Source organism: Bacillus rossius, chromosome 2 (assembly GCF_032445375.1).
Source record: "Bacillus rossius redtenbacheri isolate Brsri chromosome 2, Brsri_v3, whole genome shotgun sequence".
NCBI lineage: Eukaryota > Metazoa > Arthropoda > Insecta > Phasmatodea > Bacillidae > Bacillus > Bacillus rossius.
The window spans coordinates 135,392,091-135,417,568 of NC_086331.1; the positions used below are offsets into that span (position 1 = coordinate 135,392,091).

The 25,478-nt window shown below is 36.6% G+C and overlaps 1 protein-coding gene across 1 annotated transcript in view; it reads right to left on the reverse strand.

The window, feature by feature from the left end:
• Positions 1-25,478, reverse strand: part of LOC134529878 (uncharacterized) — a 95,100-nt gene that overhangs the window by 17,962 nt on the left and 51,660 nt on the right. The window contains exons 4-6 of the mRNA XM_063364431.1: positions 23,539-23,668; positions 22,487-22,657; positions 20,764-21,159 (exon numbers count right to left, since the gene is read on the reverse strand). Coding sequence (XP_063220501.1) covers positions 20,764-21,159; positions 22,487-22,657; positions 23,539-23,668 — 697 coding nt within the window. The remainder of the gene's footprint in view (positions 1-20,763; positions 21,160-22,486; positions 22,658-23,538; positions 23,669-25,478) is intronic.

Here is a 25,478-nt window from a genome sequence, read left to right on the forward strand (position 1 = left end):
TTGAAAACTCTTTATGACATGGCCCACCCATTCTACATAAAGTAATGTTAGCTCAATGTCTTTACCAGCGCTGTATATATAGGTAATATTAGTACATTTACACATACACTGTTACATTTAATATTGTCATACTTGCAATTATCTTTAAATTACATTATTTAAACTATTTATACCACAGACAATTATGGCAAGTACGTTACCACCTAAGCAGCGGCGCCGTCGGCCAGAGTGAAACTTAACTGGTATGAACACTGTTGTGGCCTAGGCCAAGACCACAACATTTTCTGGTTCAAATTTTTTATTTTTAGTTTATGTTACAGTATGCATTTTAGTTTGTAATTGGTTTTATTGAATGTTTTAATATTTATTTACTGCAGTTCAAACATGTAGGCAAATGTAAGCTATTTTATGTACGCGGCAGTCTCATAAGTTTATATTATTTGGTTTTTTTTTACTTTTGGTGATCAGTAACTTGCGATCAATCGAATTGCTGTGGTGGGTGCATGAGCAACTAATTAGTGTGAGCTTGGGTAGCGCCGATAGCGAACTGTTGTAAAGTAGTGCAACAAAGGCCCGACAGATGGTGATAGTGTGGCTGAAGAATGAAGAAAAAGAACTGGCGTGTGACGTAGACGAGGTGAAGTGAACATGCGGGCGACAAGGCCTGCGTGCGCAAGCAACGGCCGCCGGGAGCGTGAAGTGACGTCTTCAGCCGTGGCCATTGCGTGGGCGGTTATGGTGTGCGTTGCCGGTGTGCGTTGCCTTTCAACGTCTCGGCAAACATGCGGGACGTATGCATTTCACATGTTTTAGAAGTGAAACTGTAATTTACAATTTTTCAATTTTATATTGCTCGCCTCAACTTTACCCTGGAACCGACGGGCAGCAGTGAAACAGGTAGGACCTCCAACTTTGCTCGATTTAAATTCATGACCAAGCAGGAGAAACATATGCTGAGAATTATTTCCACATTCTCGTTTAAAATTGCTGTGTAATTTTAAGCAATTACGATTTATAACTTGTGTTATCTGGCTGCCTGCACGAGCCCATTTTCATTAGAGAAATTGTAGCTGCTATTTTCTTGGCGTTTACAAGTTTGGAAATACGTTAAGCTCACTGAAGATTTACTATTTTACAAAAAAAAAATTGATTTGGTACTACAGACAATGTAATATAGAACTTTACTAGACTTTAGTGATTTGCTAGGGAGTCAATATAGTTTGAATATTTAAATGATTTTAATGACAGAAGTTCTCGTCGATGTTTAGGATATCAATTTAAAATATGCATAATTTATATTTACTAATATTCAGTATTTTTTTTCCTTGAGCTGCCGCTTTTTTTTGCCTTTTAGTATGAAATAGTTGTAATATATACTATATTATAAAGCATTATTTTAATGGTCTTGTTAATGACTATATTGATTTGTATGGCTTATGGTAGCAGCCATTTGGAGTTTAGGTATTTGTATGATATCGCAAGTTATTTTGAATTAACCAGTAGTACAGAAATGCCGATACTGGGACAGGGTTCGTAAGGAGGTGCTGACCACCATTTTGGATTGTGACAACACGCGACCATTTGTGTCAAATTTCCTCAAAAAATGAATCAAAATTCCTCAAAATAATCTCAAAGTTTCTAAAACATTTCCCATTTTTTAGTCAAAAAATTTTGAGAGGCCAAAATTCCCCGGAGAGGGGAAAAATTCTTCAGAAGCCCCATCAGAGGTCATGACCTTGACTTTGAACTTAACTTGAAATCTTTCATTTTAAACCACAAAATTCCGAAAAAAGTAAAACATATAGTTTACTTTGAATGTTTAGTTATCGAATGCATTTCGGTCCACGGTTCGATTCTCAGCGAAAGTTAACATGTAATTAAAAAAAAAAATTAAAATTTTTATTACAATTGAAATAAAATTTAAAAAAAATATTTTATATCACACCCGCCATTTTAAGTGATATCACATTCGCTATCTTGAATATCCGTTATTTTCATCCAAAAAAATTCTGGAAAATTTTTTAAATTCATGAAAAAATTATATAATCAAATTTTAATAATGCAATTTATAAAAAAGGTACTTGGTTTCATACCGGCGAGGTCATTCCTCCATGGAAGCCACCGGCAGACTGACCTCCCATCACTAATTCCAAGGTATATATTATGTCAGCTAGTACGATGTCATGGCAGCTATCTTGGTTTCGTCTGCTGGAGACTGCCATCTTAGGTCCACCATCTTGTTTTCGTCTGATAGAGCGCTGTCGTCATATTAGTTTAACTTTTACCTGCTAGAGTGCAGTATTATTTATTACCGTGGCGTCCGCCATCTTGATGGCAATCTTGGCCACTATCTTGAAATTCTGTAATTATTTAGCTAGAAATTTCGAAAAATTCCGAAAATCATCAAAAAATAACTTTTGAATTTTTTGATTGATTCAATCACCTCGGTTCGATCTTTGACTGATGCAAAAAGAAAAGGATAATTTAATTAAAATTTCCAAAATAAAGGAGAGGTTCGAGAAATAAAACACCAAAATTATAATCATTTACAGACACTTCTATGTCATACGATAGGTAGAGAGCAGTATTCATAGTCTAAAATGCTCTTTTGCAAGTATGGTCTTGAAATGGCTCAGGTTTACCATAAGTGCATTCCAAACACAAATTATATATACTTCACAGAGCGATCGTGTTCCAATTCTTCAAGTTGATTAACAATATCCTTCTTTCATCAGTTATAAAGGTACAAATATATCTTGGCACAAAAGAGCCGTTCAGGTAATAAACGTGTTTCAACATTCTACGAAAAGCTGATTTCGCCAGGTAGAATCCATTTTCATTCGATCTGAACGCACAGTGAACAGTCTTAGGTTGTGTTGCACGTTGAGTAGATGTCGAAGCTTCTTGCTGCGTTGCCCGTACGAGTCTCAACCTTAACTTGCGGAGCGGACTACAACACTAGCTGGTCCGCAGTAGGTGAACGGACTTTACCTTTGCAGTTTTTCGTACGTGGTCTCAAATTGTCAATACGAGGAAACCATGCATGATGCTCATCATAGCGAAACTCCAAGCATAATGGGTTCTTCACACATTCTCTTTTTTCATGCCTTCGCGCACCTCGAGATAATGCCAATGTATTTTCACAGAAGTTACAGGGATATCTATTGTATGTATTTCTCGATGCATCCTTACTCGGTAATGCACCACAACACGGGTCTTCTGCAATGACAGTCTCGATCGTTTGACGGGAGAAGCACTTTGTTTGCATCTTATAGCATGCCTTTTTATATTATGGTTTCTTGCAAACTCCTTGCGATATTTCTCACAGTTAAATGTTGTACGATGCGTATTATTAGCACATTCTCTCTTCTCCTGACGGCGAGCATTACTGTTGTTCGAGAAAATCTTGTTACAGTAAAGACACCGATGCTGGGAAGACGCCGATACACCTTTAGTGAACATCATTGATGCTAGTGGTGATGCAGCCATTGAAGTCTCCTTCGATGGCGAAACGTCATTCATTGATGTTTCCTCTGCAGAAAGCACTACATTCATTAAAGTATCTTCTGCTGGTGGAAACACACCTGTTGTCTCTTAATGTTGTCGGTGACGATGGTACACATTTCAATCAAGTTCAGCGTAGTTGACTATGCCAATGGGATCTGGGTCGCCATCGACGTCGTTGGCATCGTCGTCACTGTCTTCAGGGTCTGCTCCATCGATGGTAGACCGTCCATCAAGGTCAACATTGGAACAGCAACTAAATCTCAGGCAACGTACTAAAGATAGAGCCGATTTGCACTGCACAGCTGTCAGAGGAAGACTGAGGGCCCTGTCGTCTGGGACTTGCTTATACACCCACGGCCACAGGAATAATATGCAGTCGAAACACGATACATTTTCATTAATACGAGAGTCAAAACAACATTCAAAAAAGGAAGCATATTAAATGCACATTCGTCAAAAAGGAAGCACATTAAAAAAAAACATTTGACAAAATAAATTAACACACAATACACGCAATGGACACACAGTACACACACTGGACATGGAATGCATATACCAAACACGCAATGGATACGCAATTGACACACACTCGTCGAAAAGGACACACGCTTGTCAAAAAGGAAACATTTTAAAACGCACTCAAAGAAGGAAGTACATTTGGAAGCATATTAAAAAAGAAAGCGCATTTGATCCTCGGCTTGTGCTCGAAGGAAGGTTATCTCATAAGCCATTTGTTGTCTCGAAAAATGGGCTGAAATCCACCACTTACCACAACAAATCTTCTCAAAAATTAAATTTACTACTAGTTTACAATATTTTAATTGGGATATTCTATATTTACAAACATTTTTATGTCTTTTTCAGCGAAAATAAACTTTATGATAGTGAAACTATCCCATAATACATTTTGAAAACTTTAATGGTCATAAGAAATAATCGCACATTGAATAATATACGAAAAAATTATAACAGCAGTTTGTGTGTCTGTAGCAGAGTGGTAAAGCGCAGGGCACAAAGGAGCAAGAGTATGGACGTAGCACGTTCAAACCTGGCACCAGAGAATTTTTTAAACTTATTATAAAACGTGTTTTTTTTTCATAATGAACACTATAATTCATGTAAAATATATTATAATATTGTTATCTGTTTTAATAATTTCTATAGTAAATTTATTACATAGTTCGGTCTGTTTGTTTTGTTATTTCATAAAAGTAGGCCTATGGCCCTAGTTTTTAATTAATGTAAGAATAAAAAAAAATATTACAAAATAATTGATTGTATGTTTGTATTAATGTATAAATAAATAATTTCATTTTCTCTATGATGTGAAATTTTTTTCTGTTGTACAAATTTATAACCAAAAGTTGCTAAGTGCACTGTACTCTGGCATAAAACTTTTCAATGCACTCCCTCATAAATTAAAAGCAATCTCCCATTGCAACCCAAGACTATTTAAAGTTCTACTCAAAAACTATTTATTAGAAAATTCATTTTATACATTAAATGAATATTATAATAATGTTTAGAATAACTTATGATGATTTGTTTGCATATTGATGTATTTATATTTTTGTTTTAATTAGTACTAATTTGATGTGATATTATGATTTAATTAATTTGATTGTTTGTATTGTTCATTTTTGTTGACTTTATTGACATGTTCTATATTCTTTTAAGAATCTGTTGAACGAATTTTGAAATAAATAAATAAGTATTGAAAAATATTCATCTGATGTTTGTCTTTCTAGCCTCGCGCCGGCCACCGATTATTAAAACGTCTGCCGATCTATTCCCCTACTGAGATTCAGTTTGGACACGTTCTGCAATACGAATCGCAAGTTAGGTTACGTTTGTGTCCCAACAAGTCGGTGCTTATTCGCTACCTTACCCGAACGTCTTGAAATGCCGCCCTAAGTTACACTTCAATCTCTACAAACACGACGGGAGAAAAAAATAGCGTCGCGCGGTTCGGTCGCCTAGCTGTCGCTATCCTATCCGCATTTCACTGCCTTTAACTTGTCACACAAACTCTTGTATTACATGTGCATAATCACATTATGTTACACTGAACTGCTTTACACATACCTGTGGTATAATGGTTGTGCAATCTTAATGTAAAGACTATTTATATCTTCACACTTATTCAAAATTTGTTTTGCAAAGACACTGATTTAAAATATTTAACACAATTTTACATACGAATGCACTAAAACTTTCTGTTGCAATCACCACATGAATTTAATTTTACTACTAGATACTTTGGAATTTTTTGAACTAGGTGATTAATTCTCTCTTCAGTCTGCACACAAAACAATTTTTCATGATAAATTATTTTATATTAATAATTTTGATTGGTGTATTAAATAAACTACATATTTTACGCAACACACAGCGTGAAGCACCGTGACATGAATGCTGCTTTATTTTAATTGATAAGATGTAGTTTCTATGCTATTCCTGTGTGAATGCGTATGTAGTGAAAAGTTTTCGCGTATATCAATGTTGTTACTCCAACTTTGTATATGTATAGGGAGATATGTTACATGATAATTGGTGCATTTAAGTTACAGTACGTTTTTTGTATGCCAAGTTAAGTACAAAGCCAAAGTTAGTTTCAAACATATTTGTAAGTTTGTTTATAACAATAATAAGTATATTAAAATTCACAAAGAAAAACTAACTGTAGATTATATAAAGGTTAATTATAGCACAATAAATAATAACCAAAGATTAAAACTCGTAAAGGATTCATCTATTGGATTTGTACAGTACAAAATAATTGTCCGATAAGAAGAATGTGCTATTCAGACATTTCAAAAAAAGACAAGTTCATTTAATTTGATATTTTGGTCAACTGATATACTCTAGGCTCGGTCTAGGCAATATATTTCCTCTACCTAGAATTAGCAGAAGACGAAATTATGTGCAAATAATGGTTTCTGTTTATAATTAAATGATTGATAATCTAACAAAAGCAAACTAACAACTGAGTCAAGTGTCCAGGAGACTATGTCACTTGTTACTCAGCAACACACATTAATTCAACTAAAATATTTAATTTTGTGTAAGTTAAATGAAGAACAGTGAATACAATGAACATACAATTCTTGAACTTTGATTGTTGAAGTAACATCATAGGCTTCCCAACAACAGAAACTGCGACATCTGAAAAGTTATCGTGTGGAATATAGTCTTGCCTGAGTGTAGGCTTCAACTTAAAGTTTAGCTGCACATTAAGTTATACTTTATAGCCCAGTCATATTAGGGGTTTCACCTCGGAATGAAAGATAATAAGCTGTAAATTGGTATAAACCTTTGTTTTGTCGTTCTAAATGTTGTCTCAAAAGTCACAAATGTTATCGTGTTCGCGTCTTAAGATATTGAAGGTCAAAGGTCATAAAAATCGGTTTTTCGCGAATATCTCGCTTTCTATTGCTTAAATGAGATTTGCACCTATTATAAAAGTTGTAGAATATAAAATTCTCTACAACGTTTGTTTGAACTTTGTTTTCATACGATCAACCGTTTTTGCGGTAGACCGCGAAGAGTGCGCCGCGTACAGTCATATGGCCACGTACGACATTCACAGAAACACCTTCTGAAAGTGACTTATCACATATAAAACACAAATCAGCCATAGCTCTTAAAACCGTACGTCCGTCCGTCGTTGAGAAGATACAATTTCAAACTAACGAATAATCTTGACTAATACAAAGTGGTCCCTTAAAAGAGAAAGTGGCCTTGAATACAATAGAACATCTGTCCCGGCTATAAATACAAAAGGTCATAGGGTAGGGACAAGTATTTCCCGGTATATAAGTATTAAAAAATTTACACGTTTTAAAGAAAACGTATATACTGTCGTTTTAACTTAAAATATAACTAAAATATTCATTCCAGAATTATTAATATACTATAGTTAAATAGTTAAATATAAATAATTAAATATAAATAATTAATCCACTTATTTTAATTAAATATAAATAATTAATAATTAGTACATAAATAATGGGCATTGTTTAATAATTATAATTTTTTAGTAAATAATTAACTTTATACAACGTACTGATAACCGTAACTCACGCTTGACCTTGCATTAGGCCATATATGACTGTACGCGGCGCACTCTTCGCGGTCTACCGCAAAAACGGTTGATCGTATGAAAAAAAGTTCAAACAAACGTTGTAGAGAATTTTATATTCTACAACTTTTATAATAGGTGCAAATCTCATTTAAGCAATATAAAGCGAGATATTCGCGAAAAACCGATTTTTATGACCTTTGACCTTCAATATCTTAAGACGCGAACACGATAACATTTGTGACTTTTGAGACAACATTTAGAACGACAAAACAAAGGTTTATACCAATTTACAGCTTATTATCTTTCATTCCGAGGTTGACCCCCTTTTTTTTTTTACCTAATATGACTGGGCTATGCCGAAGTGCACGTAGTTTCATGTTATACTACGGGACCAGGTGTATCGTTAAAAAATCGACACAAGCACGAACCTTAAACACGTCATCAAAATTGCTTAAATCAATCTGGTTTAGTTCTGAATGAAAACTCAGATCGGAGAAATTATGCACTGAGACTAAACCCTTTAAACGCCAGGTGTCTTCTTACTGAAAGTTATAACGCCTGGCAGGTTGGCAGTGCACATAAGCACAGCTACCTCCCTCCCAGGTATTAGATATAGTACTGTAGGGCTGCTGGTGGTGGTAATAATAAACAGTTAGTCGTTTGTAAGTTGCTGAACTGTATTGACTGCAGACTACACAGTTCCATACCGTAACCTACATCAGGTGCTGAAAATGAAGGCCTTCCGCTAGATTGCAAACTGTGCAAAACCGATGCATTATCTGGCGGACACTACTGCGCAATTCCTTGATAATTCTTCACATTACCCAATTTCGCTTTACACGTACTATCCATTTTCGTTAAAAATAAATTATATTGCCATTTGTTAAAATATTTCCTCATACAAACACGTGTTACGAATAGTGGTGGTGTGACTACGTTATTGGCCCCTTACATGTTATGTTTAACGAAACATCATTCTAATATTTTAACAGTAGTATAGGAAAGTATTTTCTGGCACAGGATTCAGGTTGTGGTGTGTGGTGGGGTCAATGACCGACCGACCTCTGACGTCACGGCGGCCATCTTGGATGACCTTGACCTTGACCTTTGACCTTGACCTTTAATTTGATCCTCAAAAATCGCCAAAAATGACCAAAATTGGGCAAAAATTGCCCAAAATTCCTCAAAAATCGCCAAAATTTCAATTTTTTTGAAAAAAATTTCCGCCAAAAAATCTCAAATAATTCCACAGTTCAAAAATTAGGATTTCGAAAATCCTCAAAAGTCGCTTTGCCCTAGAAAAAACGAAAACTCCTAAAAGCGGCTTAAAACTCCTAAGAGCTAGTCGCTTATAAGCCGCCGACCTTGAAAATAAGGATGTCATGGCAGACATATTGGATGATGATGTCACCGTTGCAAATTTTGTTACGCCCGCCATCTTTAACTTTTTTATTTATTATCCGATTTTAATGAAATTTTTTTTTAAAATTTATAAAAAAATTTAAATAATATAAATTTAATAAAATATTTATAAAAACATACTTTTTAGACACGGAGTTCGGAGTCCTCGGTTCGAACCCGACGAGTGCAAAAAAAAAATTAAAAATGGCTACCGATCCTTCCCTCTCAGTGGACGCAGGCAGACTGACCCCCACCACTTATGTCAAAGTATACATATCTGCACCTAGTATGACGTCATGTCCGCCATCTTGAAATTTGGACGCCATCTTGAAAATCTTTATTTATTATCCGATTTTAATGAAAAAAACTCCAAAATTCATCAAAAAATTAACGTATTTGAATTCTGTTTGATTATATCGATGTACGTCCTTGGTTCGATTCCCGGCGAGAGTAAACGGTTGATCCTTCCTCCATGAAAGCTACCTAGACTGATCTACCACCTCCAGTACCAAGGTATATATCATCAACTGGTATGACATCATGTCCGCCATCTTGTATTCATCCGCTGGAGACCGTCATCTTGTTTTCATCTGCTAGAGTGTGCCGATACCATGTAGTATAATTTTATGTTCACCATACCTTTGTCCTCAACTGTTGACATTGAACTTTGACCTTGACCATGAACTTTGACCTTGACCTTGAAATTTGACCTTGAACTTTGACCTTGACCTTGAACTTTGACCTTAACCTTGAAATTTGACCTTGACCTTAAAATTTGACCTTGACCTTGAAATTTGACCGTGACATTGAAATTTGACTTTGTCCTTGAAATTTGACTTTGTCCTTGTCGACCATCATGGATCCGACATTTTATGTTCAGTACATGCTACCAGGAGCTACCACCTGCCAGAGTACTCCATCTTGTGTGTGTACTTGTATTATGGAGTACATTTCCATCTGGTTAATTTTATTCTAACCCGCTACAGTACAGTAATCATTTATTACCGAGGTGCCCCCGCCATCTTAAAATTCGACCGCCATCTTGAAATCATGTAAAAATGTAGCTAGAAAAGCGGGAAAAAAATCCAAAATTCATTAAATAAATCACTCATTAACTTACATATTGATTCGATCCGCTCCCGTCCTCGGTTCGATACCCGATCGATGCAATAATGTTTAATTTTATGAAAAAATAATAATTTCAATATACCATGTTCATCATTCTTAAAGAGACTTTAAAACCTCTACTAACATCATCCTATCAGACATCAAGACCACCATATTGGAAATTCATAATTGTAATGTTAGAGATTCGTGAAAAAGTTCAAAATTCATTAAATAAATTTGTAATCTATATACTGATTGATTAAATCGACTAAGGTCCTTGGTTCGATCCCTGGCCGATACAAATCAACTTTAATTTTAAAAAAGTACCAGAAAAGTGTAAGGTTCGAGAAATAAAACACCTCAAAGTCTTTTACAAACATAATATTTATTACACAATTTCTATCCTACTACAGAATCACTTGCGAAAGCCAGCAATCTTATAAACATTTAGCCCTGCATAGACGTGCATCGACTACTTCTTAGCTCCAAATGGCTCCAAATGCTTCAAAAGGCTCCAAATGCTCCAACAGCTCCAAAAAAAGGCTCCAAATGCTCCAATAACCACCAAATGCTTAACACAGCTCCAAATGGCTCCAAATGCTCCAAACGACCTCCAAATGCTTGACAGCCTCCAAATGCTTGACAGCTCCAAATGGCTCCAAATGCTCCAAACGGCTCCAAATGCTCCAAATGTCTCCAAATTGCTCCAAATGCTCCAAACGGCTCCAAATGCTCCAAATTGCTCCAAATGTTCCAAACGGCTCCAAATGCTCCAAATGCTCCAAACAGCTCCAAATGCTCCAAACGGCTCCAAATGCTCCAAATGTCTCCAAAAGGCTCCAAATGCTCCAAACGGCTCCAAATGCTCCAAACGGCTCCAAATGCTCCAAATTGCTCCAAATGCTCCAAACGGCTCCAAATGCTCCAAATGCTCCAAATGGCTCCAACAGCTCCAAAAGGCTCCAAATGCTTCAAAAGGCTCCAATTGTTCCAAGAGCTCCATCTTCAATTGATTCCAACTGATTCCAATTACTTTTCTTATCGAACTTGGCATGGTTACTAACATGTCTTTATTAGTATACATTTTGACTGGCAGTGGTAACGTATTTTGCACCTTTAAGTTATAAGTTTTATTTAGAAATCAGATTTCGATAAATGGTAGATACCATTTGGAAAGAAAATATATTAATTTATCTTCAAGTTTATACACATTTAATTTAAGCCATTATTGTATGTAGCCAGCTTCCCTCAGTTCTTTGAGTATGAAGGATATTTCTTTAATGTTCGAATAGTTTCCTGCACAAAGCTATCCATGTAGTAGTCGTAGCCTGTCAACCAATATGTTAGGATCTTCCCATGAGGTATAATCAAACTCTTCTGCTGCGTTCATCATCCTTGCATGTTTATAATAAATATTATTATCTCTGGTGTCTATCGTTTTAACACCAACCTCAAGGTCACTTTCGTCATCGTGACAGTGATTATCACAAGCTTGATCAGGATAATTTATTTTATTACGACGTTTCCATCGTTTTGGTCTCAAACCACCATCACAGTCTTCGCTCTTGCATGCTTTTGGTGCTTCAGCACAGTACTCAATCATGTCAGCCTTAGATGTGTCAGCACAGTCTTCGTTCACGCCAGCTTCTGATGTGTCACCACAGTCTTCAATCATGTCAGCACCACAAACTTGATCAGGATAATTTATTTTATTACATCGTTTCCATCGTTTTGGTCTCAGACCGCCATCACAGTCTTCGATCTTGCCTGCTTTAGGTGCTTCAGTACAGTACTCAATCATGTCAGCCTTAGATGTGTCAGCACAGTCTTCGTTCACGCCAGCTTCTGATGTGTCACCACAGTCTTCAATCATGTCAGCACCACAAACTTGATCAGGATAATTTATTTTATTACGTCGTTTCCATCGTTTTGGTCTCAGACCGCCATCACAGTCTTCGATCTTGCCTGCTTTAGGTGCTTCAGTACAGTACTCAATCATGTCAGCCTCAGATGTGTCACCACAATCTTCAATCATGCACGCTTCAGATGATTCATCATAGTCTTCGACCTTGTAAGCTTCAGATGGTTCTCCATCTTTCTCATTTTCATGGAGACGACTAGATATTGGAGTAAATATATTTTCATTTTTAATGTGGTTACAACTTCCTTCGTTTGTTTTAGATTTTAAATTATTATCTTGATCTAGATCAGTAATTTTAGCATTAGCTTTTTCGCCTTCGTTCCTCTTCCGCGATGTTGTAGCCCAGTCTTCGTTATCTTTATTCATCTTAATTGTACAGGTCTTGTAATGTCTATCCAATTAATATCTTCTACCAAAGGATTTCTGACACTGACTGCAATGAAATGGTTTTTGACAAGGACCCAAATTACACTCGCTTCTCTCATGTCGTTTAGCATTCTTTCTCAAGGTAAACACCTTGCTACAGTATCTACAGTGATGACGTTTCGATACAGCGTCAGATCCTAAATCGGAATTCATATTAGTTACCGAGACTAATGCCAGATGCAAACTAAGAGTTTTAAATTAGATATATTACTTAAATAGAATTTTTTAATTATTTCATCAGCGAGAATTAATTTATCTCATTCAAAGGTACTTTTTGCAAGTAGTTCTGCTTTTCAACAACAGATGTCGCCACATGTTACTTGCAGGTAAATAATATTTAGTTCTTTTATGCGGGATGCGGGATGCTCACTAACGATCGAAATAGAACGATGGCTTCGCTAGACTCCAAGGAGAAGGAAGTTCGTCCATCCTGTTAGTGCTTCTTAGATTTCTCAGAAATTATTTGACTGAGTAATGATAATTTTTTTTTTAATTTCCGCCTGATAAAAATATTACAAGTAATGATTGAGTAGCAGAAGTTCACTAATTATATGCAACCTTGAATAAAAAATGACATGCTTCATTAAGTAAAAAAATCCTTCATGCAGAGATAAATTCCTCATCAGTAACCAGAAGCACTCGGAGAAAACCATCAGATGTATAGTCAGGAATAATCAGAAGCACCCAGTGAAAACCATCAAAATATTGTCAAGAATAATCAGGAGCACACGGAGAAATCCATCAAAATATTGTCAAGAATAATCAGGAGCACACGGAGAAATCCACCATAATACTGTCAAGAATAAACGGGAGCACACGGAGAAAACCGCCATAATATTGACAAGAATAATCGGAAGCACACGGAGAAAACCGCCACAAGTTTTCTTTGATATCATAAAATTTCAGGAAAAAATAATAAAAAATAAAAATAAATTAATAAAAAATTTAAAAAAATAAAATAAAAAATACATAAAATTCTGGCTTGTACTAGAACTATATCTTTGCTCAACAATGAGAAGTTCACAAGCTAGCAGAATCTGTTTATGTATTTTTTATTTTATTTTTTTAAATTTTTTATTAATTTATTTTTATTATTTTTTCCTGAAATTTTATGATATCAAAGAAAACTTGTGGCGGTTTTCTCCGTGTGCTTCCGATTATTCTTGTCAATATTATGGCGGTTTTCTCCGTGTGCTCCCGTTTATTCTTGACAGTATTATGGTGGATTTCTCCGTGTGCTCCTGATTATTCTTGACAATATTTTGATGGATTTCTCCGTGTGCTCCTGATTATTCTTGACAATATTTTGATGGTTTTCACTGGGTGCTTCTGATTATTCCTGACTATACATCTGATGGTTTTCTCCGAGTGCTTCTGGTTACTGATGAGGAATTTATCTCTGCATGAAGGATTTTTTTACTTAATGAAGCATGTCATTTTTTATTCAAGGTTGCATATAATTAGTGAACTTCTGCTACTCAATCATTACTTGTAATATTTTTATCAGGCGGAAATTAAAAAAAAAATTATCATTACTCAGTCAAATAATTTCTGAGAAATCTAAGAAGCACTAACAGGATGGACGAACTTCCTTCTCCTTGGAGTCTAGCGAAGCCATCGTTCTATTTCGATCGTTAGTGAGCATCCCGCATCCCGCATAAAAGAACTAAATATTATTTACCTGCAAGTAACATGTGGCGACATCTGTTGTTGAAAAGCAGAACTACTTGCAAAAAGTACCTTTGAATGAGATAAATTAATTCTCGCTGATGAAATAATTAAAAAATTCTATTTAAGTAATATATCTAATTTAAAACTCTTAGTTTGCATCTGGCATTAGTCTCGGTAACTAATATGAATTCCGATTTAGGATCTGACGCTGTATCGAAACGTCATCACTGTAGATACTGTAGCAAGGTGTTTACCTTGAGAAAGAATGCTAAACGACATGAGAGAAGCGAGTGTAATTTGGGTCCTTGTCAAAAACCATTTCATTGCAGTCAGTGTCAGAAATCCTTTGGTAGAAGATATTAATTGGATAGACATTACAAGACCTGTACAATTAAGATGAATAAAGATAACGAAGACTGGGCTACAACATCGCGGAAGAGGAACGAAGGCGAAAAAGCTAATGCTAAAATTACTGATCTAGATCAAGATAATAATTTAAAATCTAAAACAAACGAAGGAAGTTGTAACCACATTAAAAATGAAAATATATTTACTCCAATATCTAGTCGTCTCCATGAAAATGAGAAAGATGGAGAACCATCTGAAGCTTACAAGGTCGAAGACTATGATGAATCATCTGAAGCGTGCATGATTGAAGATTGTGGTGACACATCTGAGGCTGACATGATTGAGTACTGTACTGAAGCACCTAAAGCAGGCAAGATCGAAGACTGTGATGGCGGTCTGAGACCAAAACGATGGAAACGACGTAATAAAATAAATTATCCTGATCAAGTTTGTGGTGCTGACATGATTGAAGACTGTGGTGACACATCAGAAGCTGGCGTGAACGAAGACTGTGCTGACACATCTAAGGCTGACATGATTGAGTACTGTACTGAAGCACCTAAAGCAGGCAAGATCGAAGACTGTGATGGCGGTCTGAGACCAAAACGATGGAAACGATGTAATAAAATAAATTATCCTGATCAAGTTTGTGGTGCTGACATGATTGAAGACTGTGGTGACACATCAGAAGCTGGCGTGAACGAAGACTGTGCTGACACATCTAAGGCTGACATGATTGAGTACTGTGCTGAAGCACCAAAAGCATGCAAGAGCGAAGACTGTGATGGTGGTTTGAGACCAAAACGATGGAAACGTCGTAATAAAATAAATTATCCTGATCAAGCTTGTGATAATCACTGTCACGATGACGAAAGTGACCTTGAGGTTGGTGTTAAAACGATAGACACCAGAGATAATAATATTTATTATAAACATGCAAGGATGATGAACGCAGCAGAAGAGTTTGATTATACCTCATGGGAAGATCCTAACATATTGGTTGACAGGCTACGACTACTACATGGATCGCTTTGTGCAGGAAACTATTCGAACATTAAAGAAATATCCTTCATACTCAAAGAACTGAGGGAAGCTGGCTACATACAATAATGGCTTAAATTAAATGTGTATAAACTTGAAGATAAATTAATATATTTTCTTTCCAAATGGTATCTACCATTTATCGAAATCTGATTTCTAAATAAAACTTATAACTTAAAGGTGCAAAATACGTTACCACTGCCAGTCAAAATGTATACTAATAAAGACATGTTAGTAACCATGCCAAGTTCGATAAGAAAAGTAATTGGAATCAGTTGGAATCAATTGAAGATGGAGCTCTTGGAACAATTGGAGCCTTTTGAAGCATTTGGAGCCTTTTGGAGCTGTTGGAGCCATTTGGAGCATTTGGAGCCGTTTGGAGCATTTGGAGCAATTTGGAGCATTTGGATCCATTAGGAGCATTTGGAGCAATTTGGAGCCGTTTGGAGCATTTGGAGCCTTTTGGAGACATTTGGAGCATTTGGAGCCGTTTGGAGCATTTGGAGCTGTTTGGAGCATTTGGAGCATTTGGAGCCGTTTGGAACATTTGGAGCAATTTGGAGCATTTGGAGCATTTGGAGCAATTTGGAGACATTTGGAGCATTTGGAGCCGTTTGGAGCATTTGGAGCCATTTGGAGCTGTCAAGCATTTGGAGGCTGTCAAGCATTTGGAGGTCGTTTGGAGCATTTGGAGGTCGTTTGGAGCATTTGGAGCCATTTGGAGCTGTGTTAAGCATTTGGTGGTTATTGGAGCATTTGGAGCCTTTTTTTGGAGCTGTTGGAGCATTTGGAGCCTTTTGAAGCATTTGGAGCCATTTGGAGCTAAGAAGTAGTCGATGCACGTCTATGCAGGGCTAAATGTTTATAAGATTGCTGGCTTTCGCAAGTGATTCTGTAGTAGGATAGAAATTGTGTAATAAATATTATGTTTGTAAAAGACTTTGAGGTGTTTTATTTCTCGAACCTTACACTTTTCTGGTACTTTTTTAAAATTAAAGTTGATTTGTATCGGCCAGGGATCGAACCAAGGACCTTAGTCGATTTAATCAATCAGTATATAGATTACAAATTTATTTAATGAATTTTGAACTTTTTCACGAATCTCTAACATTACAATTATGAATTTCCAATATGGTGGTCTTGATGTCTGATAGGATGATGTTAGTAGAGGTTTTAAAGTCTCTTTAAGAATGATGAACATGGTATATTGAAATTATTATTTTTTCATAAAATTAAACATTATTGCATCGATCGGGTATCGAACCGAGGACGGGAGCGGATCGAATCAATATGTAAGTTAATGAGTGATTTATTTAATGAATTTTGGATTTTTTTCCCGCTTTTCTAGCTACATTTTTACATGATTTCAAGATGGCGGTCGAATTTTAAGATGGCGGGGGCACCTCGGTAATAAATGATTACTGCACTGTAGCGGGTTAGAATAAAATTAACCAGATGGAAATGTACTCCATAATACAAGTATACACACAAGATGGAGTACTCTGGCAGGTGGTAGCTCCTGGTATCATGTACTGAACATAAAATGTCGGATCCATGATGGTCGACAAGGACAAAGTCAAATTTCAAGGACAAAGTCAAATTTCAATGTCACGGTCAAATTTCAAGGTCAAGGTCAAATTTTAAGGTCAAGGTCAAATTTCAAGGTTAAGGTCAAAGTTCAAGGTCAAGGTCAAAGTTCAAGGTCAAATTTCAAGGTCAAGGTCAAAGTTCATGGTCAAGGTCAAAGTTCAATGTCAACAGTTGAGGACAAAGTTATGGTGAACATAAAATTATACTACATGGTATCGGCACACTCTAGCAGATGAAAACAAGATGACGGTCTCCAGCGGATGAATACAAGATGGCGGACATGATGTCATACCAGTTGATGATATATACCTTGGTACTGGAGGTGGTAGATCAGTCTAGGTAGCTTTCATGGAGGAAGGATCAACCGTTTACTCTCGCCGGGAATCGAACCAAGGACGTACATCGATATAATCAAACAGAATTCAAATACGTTAATTTTTTGATGAATTTTGGAGTTTTTTTCATTAAAATCGGATAATAAATAAAGATTTTCAAGATGGCGTCCAAATTTCAAGATGGCGGACATGACGTCATACTAGGTGCAGATATGTATACTTTGACATAAGTGGTGGGGGTCAGTCTGCCTGCGTCCACTGAGAGGGAAGGATCGGTAGCCATTTTTAATTTTTTTTTGCACTCGTCGGGTTCGAACCGAGGACTCCGAACTCCGTGTCTAAAAAGTATGTTTTTATAAATATTTTATTAAATTTATATTATTTAAATTTTTTTATAAATTTTAAAAAAAATTTCATTAAAATCGGATAATAAATAAAAAAGTTAAAGATGGCGGGCGTAACAAAATTTGCAACGGTGACATCATCATCCAATATGTCTGCCATGACATCCTTATTTTCAAGGTCGGCGGCTTATAAGCGACTAGCTCTTAGGAGTTTTAAGCCGCTTTTAGGAGTTTTCGTTTTTTCTAGGGCAAAGCGACTTTTGAGGATTTTCGAAATCCTAATTTTTGAACTGTGGAATTATTTGAGATTTTTTGGCGGAAATTTTTTTCAAAAAAATTGAAATTTTGGCGATTTTTGAGGAATTTTGGGCAATTTTTGCCCAATTTTGGTCATTTTTGGCGATTTTTGAGGATCAAATTAAAGGTCAAGGTCAAAGGTCAAGGTCAAGGTCATCCAAGATGGCCGCCGTGACGTCAGAGGTCGGTCGGTCATTGACCCCACCACACACCACAACCTGAATCCTGTGCCAGAAAATACTTTCCTATACTACTTTTAACCAGTGGGGAAATGTTGAGGGTGTCCGGTCTAGCTGGACCATCCTCTCTGTAAGATTGTATTTGTGTGTATTTATATGTATATATACATATAAATACACAACAGAGTATCTAGTTTCTTAATGGGCAAACTCTGGGAATCAATCTAACAGTTAAAAAGTAACAAAAAATTAATTGATTTTTTTATCCGTTTCTTAAGTTACTATTAAAATTGTATGTTTTTTTCAACTTTTAACTACCTTACCACATAATAAATGCTAAAAATGTCAGATTTACTGACGCTACAACAATTTTAATTGCACCACTGAAAAGAGCGATAGATTTATGTTAGACAATCCTGTTGTCAATCTTCTGAGGCAGTTTAAAAAGGGACCAAAATCCATTCTAACATTTGACGATTTAACAAATTGAAATTGTGAAAAATTATGTACATTTTTTGGATTGGAAAAAAAATTGTTTTATTCACAAGTGAGTTGATACTCATTCCCATCCCTCACTACAAAATTTCCATTTTCAAGTTAGTTTTCTAACATTTTAATAATTTTCTAACCCTGTTGCAACGTTATTTTTATATTCGGATGTACCATTTTTTACTGAAAACAAGATTGTCAGACAGGAAATCCGAAGCTTATTTTAATGGTGCAACTGTATGCGTGGTGACCTCAGTTTTTATATGGTAAGGTAGTGAAAAGTTTAAGACACAAAATGTGAAATAAATCCTAAACGAAGAATATTTATACAATATACAAAACATAGTTTAATGCTTTTTAACAGTACAATTGATTGCCAGTGTTTGGTCACTAAGAACTAAGACAACCTGTCAATACTGTGATCGATGTGAACCGCGCCGATATTTGAAATGATCGCAATTATGTCGTATCCATGTCCACTTGGCGTTGAACTACAGTGAATTAGTGTTAGTTTAAACGTCAGTACTGTAAAAATAAAATTACAAAGTGGAATAAGTTATCCTTACAGGAAATGCTAGAAAACAAAGTTTTTTTTTTATTTGACACATAATCTACATTATAAATAAAAGTGAGCAATATATAAAAAAACTCCGAAAGTATTAATAAATATTAGTTTTTATATTATCAATAATTTATACATATACATAAGAATAGGCTGAATAAAATATTTTCCTTGTATTTAAAATATGGTTGGAGCAGGTATGAATTTTGGCTTAAAGTCACAGGAATATTTTGAGAGATTCTGTTCTATGGTTTAACTAAATTACACGACTTGCAAAAAGCCCAAAGCAATTGACGTTATTGCGCCTAGTGGCACCGATTACCTTGCGGATCAGTCTTGTGGACTTTCTAACTTTGGCAATATTAAGTAAGTTTTTCTTTTCTAATAACTATCTTTGAACCTAACCTGTTATTTTTAGAAGTTTTGGCTGTTCTATACGAGTCATAATCCAGGCGGAATTTATCGTGTTGAATGTCCCCAATGGCACTATAAGATGTTAACTTAATTTTCAGCCTACGACTGAATCTAAAAGCCTGAACCACAATTAGTTTTACCGCAGTCGCAGCATTTCGAACCGTGGGCTCAGTCAAACTAGCAATGGAATACTTACATATTTGTTAACTTTACCAACACAATCGTATCATAATATATCGGTCAGTCTGCTTAGTTCATCATTTTCAAGTTTTGAAATTTCTAAGGGGTTTTATTTTACCTAAATGCAATAAAAAAATATTCCTATTTAAATAAATAGCTTAGTTTTAATTGTTAAATTAGTTCAGGTATGCTAAGCTTAATTGAAGCAGTCAAATATCTCAAATGAAGGGCATATAACAAATAAAATTAGTTATTGAATAAATCTGCTACACAAGAGTGCCTGACATTCGAGCATTAGGAACATGTAGTTCTCAGCGATTTTCTAAAATCATTCTAGAGAGATTACATTTTCAAAAAATATCCATACAAAAATTTTAACTTTTCAAAAAATGCTAGTGCTAGCTTTTTAGCGTATGACATCTTCAAAAATGCAGCTTCGATTACATTAATTTTGTTTCGTGACCTTAAATAGCAGAATTTTTACACACTAAAGCAGAAAAACTGAGCAAACTAATATGCAATAGTTTAAAACGAAATAATGATTTTACTAGTGTAGCTTATAATCCACACCTAATAAACGTCACATTTTGAATTAAAATTGTATTATTCTCTCATTTATTCAAACCACAAGGTTTATGGTCCGCTTGTTAACAAATTTTAATTAATCTTTACTGTAACTTATCCTCCACATTTTACTTAACTCAATAAATAACAAGGACCCGTATATATTTTATTAGGCTTGAGCAACACCTAAGAAACCTAGCACTGTGATATGGAATTTCAGTCAGTTGCACCACCAAGGTAGGCACCACTGACAGCTACTTGACTAGCTTATCCTGAAATTCAAGATAAAAATTAAATTCTTACCTGGAAATCATCCGGTGACAGAGAGATTGTTTTGTGATAAGTTCCATTTGAAGTTAAGCCAAAAGAGTTTGAAAGAGCAACACGACTTGATGAATTCATGCCAAGTTTCCCACGTGATGCGAGAAACCTCTCCATGAGTCCTCTTTGTCCTTTTGGCGTAAGTGGTACATACAGTCTTTTTGGAGTCACTTGTGGCGTAACAGACAGTTTGGTACTAATCTGCACGCTAGTAGCTGGTGATACAACTTTTTCTGGCGTAGAACTGGATAGCGCAAGATTAACTGACACATCGGAAACTGCTGGCGATTCTCCCGCGTCAGAATTCAAAAGCATATTCTTCATTTTTCGTTCTTGCTCTTCGATTTGATATTCTATTAGGTCGGTAAATCGTGTTACCTAAAAAAAAATCATAATCAATTTATATTTTATGAAGAGACTGTTTACATAATAATAATACTAGATCAATATTAATATATTTATTTTAATAGTCATTAACACCACACAAACCCAACACAATTAAGGGAAATTGGGAAAGCAAACGGCCATGACCTATTTGTTAATGAACCTTCCCTGCATTTTGCCTGAGCGATTTCTGGAAACCACGGGATAACCTGACCACGTTATGACATCTTACTATCAAGATTAAATGTCCACGTCTACAAATGAGCTGACATGTACGACCAAAATTTTCGTACTAATCAGCTATTCATTTCAATGCACATTGTCATCCATAGGCGTGTTTCATCAACCATTTTACATGTTTTGTCATAATGACGAGCTAAACACATCAACATATACTGCTCAACAGGAGAAAATAAATGGTAAGCTATCCGTGTGTACATACTCGGTCATACTGACAAGCTATTTACATCCAGTATTACTGTTTCCACCTTATTAAATATCTGGTCAGCTACGCAGCCACCGCGGAACGTTCGGCGAAGTACCATGCCTCACAATAGCACTTACGAGGCGAAACAAAATATTGTCATAGTGACTTCATGAAAGTATTCATAGCTGAAAATAAGCACACTACTAAACCATTATCAGCTATATGAGACAGGTGTTAGTTAAAACATGCAAACCCATTTGTTTCTTGGTAATCTCAGGAGGCTTAGTGCTTAAAGCTGCCATAAAAGCATATAAAAATTTACCTATAATATTTAATGGTTTTTATAACAAAAAAAGTTTTCTTAATGATGGTGGGTAAATGTGGTAAAATAAAAACAGATTTCTGTGAGTTACAAGTAAAGCGAAATAAGTTTAAGAAAGCGAAAACCAAGAGAAGACTCAAAATGCTAACTGACGAACAAATAATGCAAATAATGTTCAAAGAGCTAGAAGAACCCTCTGCGAATAGGATAATGTGGCACATATTTGTTTTAAAAGAAAAAAACCTAAGTTTTATAAAGATAAATAAAATGTATTAATATTTTTTTTTGCCAATTTTTGGATTTTCCTGAAATTGTATTTACAATTTTTGGTTTGCAGTGAAAATTCAATCTAGGCGTGAAATTTTACTACGATGATAATATTTCAGTTAAGAGTAAAGTAATTTGAAAACAAATTATCCATTCCGATTCTCAGCCTGTTATTTTAAACACATAAACTGCCCTAAGACATAACATGTACAACCTATAAACTGCAAAAATGTTTTAAAGTCACTGTTAAACTAAACTATTATCTCACCGTATTTTTTGTGTTTAAAGATATAAACACAGCCTACCTTAGAATCTACTGTATCTTCGGAAGTCATTTGAATCGTGCCAGCTTTCCTCAGCTCACCCTCTCTTTCAGCTGCTTCGTCAATCTCATGTTGAATGCGGCTGGTAGCAAGCCGATGCTGAACACTGCGGGGATCATTTATCAGTTTGTTGGAGGACTTTACACGAGTCACCTGAAAGAAATGCCGTTAAACATTTAAAAACCAGTGTTGAATTTAAATAGCTTTCTTGTGCACACCTATAAGTTTATTTAGAAATAACAAAATATTTTTTTTTGTTACCTTTCCTTTGTGAAAATCGTTTATGGTCAAAGTTATTTTATACAGAAATGGAACCTGGCTATTCTGAGAATGCAAAAAGTTAACTATAGTAATAAGTTTGCTCAATTTAGCAGAATAACTTCATTGCTAATGAACATATTATAGTAATATCAGCAGGCTAGCTATAATAATTAAGATTTATTTTAATCGAAATAAGTTCTTACAATCGGCAACACTTGTATTAAAAAACACACTGACGTGTGGGCCTAAGTAGTAGCCGTAAGAGACGTGCTTCTCACGCAGGTATTGTAACAGCTCACCTTGCAACACCCAAAATCACATGCCTTTACTGAGATTTAGCAATTTTTTAATAACTTGGTTGGGGGGGGGGGGGGGAATATAGCCTCCCTATACCCCTCCGCATGCGTCCGGTACTGCTTACAATGATAGTGTAAAGATACAAAAATTTGCAAAACATTCTAATACTGCCAATCTGCCTTTATGTGCAATGGAGACACGTTGAATTTAATAAATTATGAAAAAAAAAATATTTGAAATCTAACTTATAAGTGATACACACACATGTATACATACATACATACATACATACATACATACATACATACATACATACATACATACATACATACATACATACATACATACATACATATATATATATATACATACATACATACATACATACATACATACATACATACATACACACACACACATATATATATATATACATACATATATATTACACACATAAACATATAAATTGTACTTACTTCTTGCTTAGGGAGGCTAGGCAGCACAGTAGGTCCATTCACAAAGCTCAGCCCCTTTTCTCGTCGCAATTCTTCTTCTCGTTCTCTTGACAACCGAATTTCCCGTTCGATTGGGGTTTCTGTTAGTTTCCTACAAAAAAATATTTAACGTACATTTTAAAAATATTTCAAGGCATAAAAACTAAAAATTCACATAAAATCCACTTAATTCGGTACATAAATAACATATTTATGACTAATGATGGCAGTGACGACGTCCATTTTCCTTTACACCCGCTCTGCTGTAGCTTAAGACGATGTCTTCAGGTTAAAAATATTTAAATATCTCGACACATGCGTTTTTTTTCTTCCTAAACGAAATAGTTCTTTAAAAAAAGTGAGAGAATCTTTCAGTGCTCGCCAGTTACATGTCTGTCTTTTCAAACACCGTGGCAGTCCGCACCGCGCGCTCCTTGCTTCCAATTACATGTCTGTGTTTTCAAACACCGTGGCAGTCCGCACCGCGCGCTGCTTGCTTCCAGTTACATGTCTGTCTTTTCAAACACCGTGGCAGTCCGCACCGCGCGCTGCTTGCTTCCAGTTACATGTCTGTGTTTTCAAACACCGTGGCAGTCCGCACCGCGCGCTCCTTGCTTCCAATTACATGTCTGTGTTTTCAAACACCGTGGCAGTCCGCACCGCGCGCTGCTTGCTTCCAGTTACATGTCTGTGTTTTCAAACACCGTGGCAGTCCGCACCGCGCGCTGCTTGCTTCCAGTTACATGTCTGTGTTTTCAAACACCGTGGCAGTCCGCACCGCGCGCTGCTTGCTTCCAGTTACATGTCTGAGTTTTCAAACACCGTGGCAGTCCGCACCGCGCGCTGCTTGCTTCCAGTAACATGTCTGTGTTTTCAAACACCGTGGCAGTCCGCACCGCGCGCTGCTTGCTTCCAGTTACATGTCTGTGTTTTCAAACACCGTGGCAGTCCGCACCGCGCGCTGCTTGCTTCCAGTTACATGTCTGTGTTTTCAAACACCGTGGCAGTCCGCACCGCGCGCTCCTTGCTTCCAATTACATGTCTGTGTTTTCAAACACCGTGGCAGTCCGCACCGCGCGCTGCTTGCTTCCAGTTACATGTCTGTGTTTTCAAACACCGTGGCAGTCCGCACCGCGCGCTGCTTGCTTCCAGTTACATGTCTGTGTTTTCAAACACCGTGGCAGTCCGCACCGCGCGCTGCTTGCTTCCAGTTACATGTCTGTGTTTTCAAACACCGTGGCAGTCCGCACCGCGCGCTGCTTGCTTCCAGTTACATGTCTGTCTTTTCAAACACCGTGGCAGTCCGCACCGCGCGCTGCTTGCTTCCAGTTACATGTCTGTGTTTTCAAACACCGTGGCAGTCCGCACCGCGCGCTGCTTGCTTCCAGTTACATGTCTGTGTTTTCAAACACCGTGGCAGTCCGCACCGCGCGCTGCTTGCTTCCAGTTACATGTCTGTCTTTTCAAACACCGTGGCAGTCCGCACCGCGCGCTGCTTGCTTCCAGTTACATGTCTGTCTTTTCAAACACCGTGGCAGTCCGCACCGCGCGCTGCTTGCTTCCAGTTACATGTCTGTCTTTTCAAACACCGTGGCAGTCCGCACCGCGCGCTGCTTGCTTCCAGTTACATGTCTGTCTTTTCAAACACCGTGGCAGTCCGCACCACGCGCTGCTTGCTTCCAGTTACATGTCTGTGTTTTCAAACACCGTGGCAGTCCGCACCGCGCGCTGCTTGCTTCCAGTTACATGTCTGTCTTTTCAAACACCGTGGCAGTCCGCACCGCGCGCTGCTTGCTTCCAATTACATGTCTATCTTTTCAAACACCGTGGCAGTCCGCACCGCGCGCTGCTTGCTTCCAGTTACATTTCCGTCGCATTCACGAAACTGCAATCACCAAATGCCGTATATCGATACATATGAT